The sequence below is a fragment of the Diuraphis noxia genome, unplaced genomic scaffold (genome assembly GCF_037042655.1).
Source record: "Diuraphis noxia isolate RWA-SAM2 unplaced genomic scaffold, SU_Dnox_SAM2 contig0001, whole genome shotgun sequence".
NCBI lineage: Eukaryota > Metazoa > Arthropoda > Insecta > Hemiptera > Aphididae > Diuraphis > Diuraphis noxia.
In genome coordinates, this window is record NW_028301711.1 from 100,152,414 (window position 1) to 100,157,498 (window position 5,085).

The 5,085-nt window shown below is 26.8% G+C and overlaps 1 protein-coding gene across 1 annotated transcript; it reads right to left on the minus strand.

Annotated features, from left to right (window-relative positions):
• Positions 1-2,349: 2,349 nt before the first annotated feature.
• Positions 2,350-4,380, minus strand: LOC149062778 (uncharacterized). The gene is made up of 2 exons (XM_089216627.1): positions 2,831-4,380; positions 2,350-2,754 (listed from the first exon to the last, which is right to left on the minus strand). The coding sequence occupies exons 1-2, from the start codon at positions 3,088-3,090 to the stop codon at positions 2,535-2,537; spliced, it is 480 nt and encodes a 159-aa protein (XP_089072753.1). The 5' UTR covers positions 3,091-4,380; the 3' UTR covers positions 2,350-2,534.
• Between the last annotated feature and the right edge of the window lie 705 nt (positions 4,381-5,085).

Here is a 5,085-nt window from a genome sequence, read left to right on the forward strand (position 1 = left end):
TTTTTGTACTTGTTTTTATAATTGTATTTGAAAAATTTCTCTAGGATATTTGATTTTCGTAGTAAAATAGATGGTCTTCAAATAAATAATTTGATATGTCATATTGATAATAGGATATCAGTATGAAATATTTCAAACTTAAAACTTTTGTCCTTCTTGAATATTGAAAAATATGTATATATTTTAATCTTGTGTTTCATAAAATCATAACTAAAAGATCAGCCTATTTTCATACCTGATTAATGTTTATCAATATTTAATTTCCATTCATGATATTGAGAAGATAGATAATTATTATGCAAATTATATAGTTATAAATTATAATTGTACAATGTTTGGTGCATTTAATTCATTATACAGGGTGATTCATGGAGCGTAAAACACTCATTATTTCCAAAAGTGTAAATGTTTTTGAAAATATAATTTTACATAGCTTCAAGTTGTTTACAAAACCATGTTTTTATTAAAAAATTATATTTTTAACATTTTTTTATCCCTATATTTTTTTAAGTTTTTTACTTTTTTGAATACAAAACAGAATATTTTTCCAAGTATTTCGATACATAAAAATTGAATTAAGGGCAAGTAGTTTATGAGTTATAAATATTTAAAGTATTGATGAGCGGAGAAGTGGACAAATATGTCGCGGGGTAACCCCGTACCACTCTACTCCACTCATCTAAACTTTAAATACCTATATCTCGTAAACTATTTACCCTAAATTCAATTTTTATATATCAAATTACTTAGAAAAATATTCTGTTTTGGAATATCAAATTAAAACTACATGTTGTCATTCTAAAAAGTAAAATACTTAAAAAATTATAGGGATAAAAAAATGTTAAAAATATAATTTTTTAATAAAAACGTTGTTTTGTAAACGACTTGAAGCTATGTAAAATTATATTTTTAAAAACATTTACACTTATTGAAATAATGAGTGTTTTACGCTTCATAAATTACTCCTATGTGTTTACTGTACCTACTTCCTACTATAGTTTTAAATTAAGTTACAATTTTATTTTTATTTTTCATAAACATGAAATTTTCAAACTATAAATTCATTATATCAACATTTGTCTTTTAACAATTTTAAATAATTTAATTGAAAGCATATTAAAGAAAAGTGACTCATTAACACACTATTTATAATTCAATTAATGTATTTTAGTTATTAATTGTTCGACAATTGTCAAGGGAATTTAAAAACAATTCAACTTAGCAACTTGGTGATCTTTATATTCCAGTGGGCAGTGGCCTGGTAGGTATTTGAAATTATTTAACAATATGATTATATAAATTGTAATACCATCAGACTTATATGAAGTTGCTTGATAAAGATAATTGTTATGTTTGAATAAACAAGTGTTACTAACAAGTATAACAATTGAATCATTGTTTAACCAAGTTTAACTTAATCAAAAATACCAAAACTATTATTGGCCTTACTACAAAGTTGACAATGGTTTAGTTCCTGATTATTACAAGCCCCTAGTGATGTCTAATAAAGTAAATTACATCAACAATTTGTGGGTTAAATCTTATATAAATAAAATTTCGACTTTTAGACAGGAGCGTGACGTGTTTTAAGGATTAATATTTAGGCATTTCATATAGCATTTATATTTGACCTGTGGGCCTGTGTGGGAACTAACGAATGTTAGTGTGTGTAATTTATAACATTCGTTCTCGTGCCACCAGCTCACCGCCTACGTATATGGACTACATTACGTGTTCCCGGAACTATTACGGTTGACCTGCAATGACCATACGTCCCGTTTAATACGGGATTGTCCCTTTTTTGATCTTCATTTGTCCCGACAAACATCAAACGAGACGCTTAAAGAAGATGGTCCCTTCATCCCTTGTATAATCCCGTTTTCTCTATATTATTATGTGTAAAATAAATTATATTAAGCTTATTCAACATTATTTAAATTGTAAAATAAAAAATGGATGGATTTTTTAAGAGTATCTACCAAAAACTGTAACGTTATTTATTTGTTTATAAAAATGGTCATCCTAGTCACGATAATAATAATTACCTAAATTAGTTTAGATCCTATTTTTTTCTACTTCAATATTTTTGAAGTAAAACTTCTTTCTTGAGATATGGATGGAGAAAAAAATCGTCACGAAAAATGAAACGGTATATGACCGACAGAAATCGCTTGAATGGTTAAATGTTATATGTGTTTTTTTTCACTCCTTCCCTATCTCACTTATGATTTAACGGACCCAATATACTTATGAAAGAAGTTATATTGTTTCCTTTGCTATTAAATTTGAATATTTTATAAATATTCTGCGTTATTGTACGAGTATGTTTCTTATAAAGAAAAACAAATATTTTAATAACTTAATATTTTATATAGTATTTTTACAAGAATAATTAGACACGAATACCTGAAGTGGTAATATATATATACTAAAAACTTATATTGATTGGCAAATGTTTTTTTTTTTTATCATTATTTAATATATAGAATTAATTCGAATTCAATCCGATATTGAAAAAAAATATCAGCACATTTTTAATAATGGTCAGGATAAAACGTTGGGTCTTCAATTTCTGACTTCTTTTTACGTTTGCTTCTCTTCATTTGAGGAGATTCAGATTCATCAGACGATGATGATATGGAAATAATAGACGAGGAGGATTTTCTTTGTTGTTCTTTAATATGTTGATTATACGTCACTTTCCGTCTGAACGCTAAATTGCAACATGTGCAAATATAAGGGTCCGGACTAACACTACATAAAAATATGAAAAATAACACATTAAAACTTTATAATAACCATTCAAATCATAGCGATGTCAATATTTTACATTGGTCTAGGTGCAGCCTTTTTTTTCGGCGATCTTGCTCTTTTAGCCTTCGAGGGTTTCGTGATGTTTTTCTGGAGAGTCCAAGTGTTCTGTATTCTCATACAATTATGTGCTGGTGGATTTTTATAACTTTTAATAAGATGGTTTAAAGATAAACTTGTAGTCACTTTGTTCATACGGGCATTCACGCTGCAGTTTTTGGAGACAGATGATGGTCCTGATGCGTTGTCATCAAGAGCTCTATCGTCGCGTTTCACCATTGAATAAGGGGAAAACAATTTTTTGTTCTCATTTTCCTCCTGATTTATTCCTTCTAGTGATTTAGTTTACAAAATGAAATAATATTTTTAGATTATTGTATTAGTGAAACTTACTGTTATACGCTTCAAATGCGCGCTTTAATGGCAACATAACGTCTAAGTTAATGTGGGTGCTAAGGTAAGTAACGATTTTGAATTTTGATTTTATTTAAATCACAACAAAGTCTAATAAAATACTATGTTTGTTATCAAAGCAATTTTAAACTGTTCTAGCCAACATAATATTATGAGATTTAATACATCGCTCGTCTTAGATTTTAATTTCTTATAGGTACATATAGGTGGTTGGAAATAAATTATTAGGTACTTAGTTGAATTATTAATTTATTGTTTGTACATCGGGTAATGAATATACAACTAATATATAACTATTATATATCTTAGTTTACGATCGGGGTGGATTTTATTACTCGTCAAGGGGCGGGGGGGGGCTTAATTGAGATTCAATCATAGATTATTAAAGTAACATTTATTAGAGTAACATAGAGGCCACGATCCGGATAGACGTCGAGGCAAGAAAATCTACGACCTGGACAGTGCTTCCACTTTCAATGGTTAAAGTTAAAAATATTGTACACTTATATTTCTGGTATCGTGAATTTATTTAAATTGCAAAAGATATTTATACATTTTTAAATTTTAGATTCTGAGCAGAACGAGGATGTGTGTGTGTTTTTTTTGTGTGTGTCTGTCGACTGTCATCACGTTTTGGGTTGATAAAAATGCTTCGATTTTCGAATTCAATATTCTCAAGGTTCTCTCATATTTCCTAAATAATCGGAATAAACAAACTAAAAATTAAGGAAAAAACGGGAATTTATTCGTACAATCAGTTTTCGACAAAATCAATTTTATAATACGTAAAAATCACGAAAATTCGCAAATTATTTTAAGCTAAAAATTCATAAATAATTTTCTTTTTAAATCTAAGATTTGTAAATTTCATTCAAGATTCCTTACAAGTTCGCCAAAGCGTTTGAAATTGAAATTTTTACAACATTGGATTCGCAATTTTCTTATTTTGGTATTTGGTGTAACTCTAAAATAAATTACCGCAGTCCGCAGATAGGTACTTGAAGTTTTCACTGAATGTTTATATAAGCATTTTCTATATTTGATAAGATTTTCAAAACATTTTGATTAGTTTTGAGCTGCTCACTGACAATTTAATTTTTCAACTTTTGTAGTTTTTTTTCTATACCTAAATATCGATAAAAATGTATTTGTTGGGTATAAAAGCTTGAAAATTTAATTCAAGGCTCCTAACATATTTTTACAATAGCAGTTGAAAAATAAAATAATAAAATACATAATCACAATTTTTTTTTTACAAGCATTCAAAATTTGAATTTTGACAACATCCATAAAAATCACGAAAATTCACAAATTATTTTAAGTTAGAAATTCATAAAAAAAAAATTTTTTATATCAAAGATTTAAACATTTTTAATAATCTATAATATTATATCCTAGACAGATGAACCGTTTCCGCTCAGAATCGTTTTTCGTATATAATGATATAATATCATTGGATTCAAATTTAATTCCATCCGTTACAGTAGGTAATCCACTTGTAACGTACGTAATATACTGTACAGCTGAGTGACATCCACGACTTACCGCTCTTTATAAATTATTGTGTAATATTTTGGAATTATTTTATATTAACTTTTGTTTACAATATACAAAGTTTACATAGCTGATATAAACATAATAAGTTATAAGTTAATATAAGATTATTCCAAAATATTGCACAATAATTTATCTATCATAAAAAATAAAAATTAACAAATTTAAATAGAAGTATGATTACTAAAAAACTTAATTTGATTAATTTATAATTATTCTGAAAAAAAATATTAATATACCCAATATTTATAAATATTTAAAAATTAATAAAATTTTACTTCACATCTAAGTTATTGACCTCTTAAT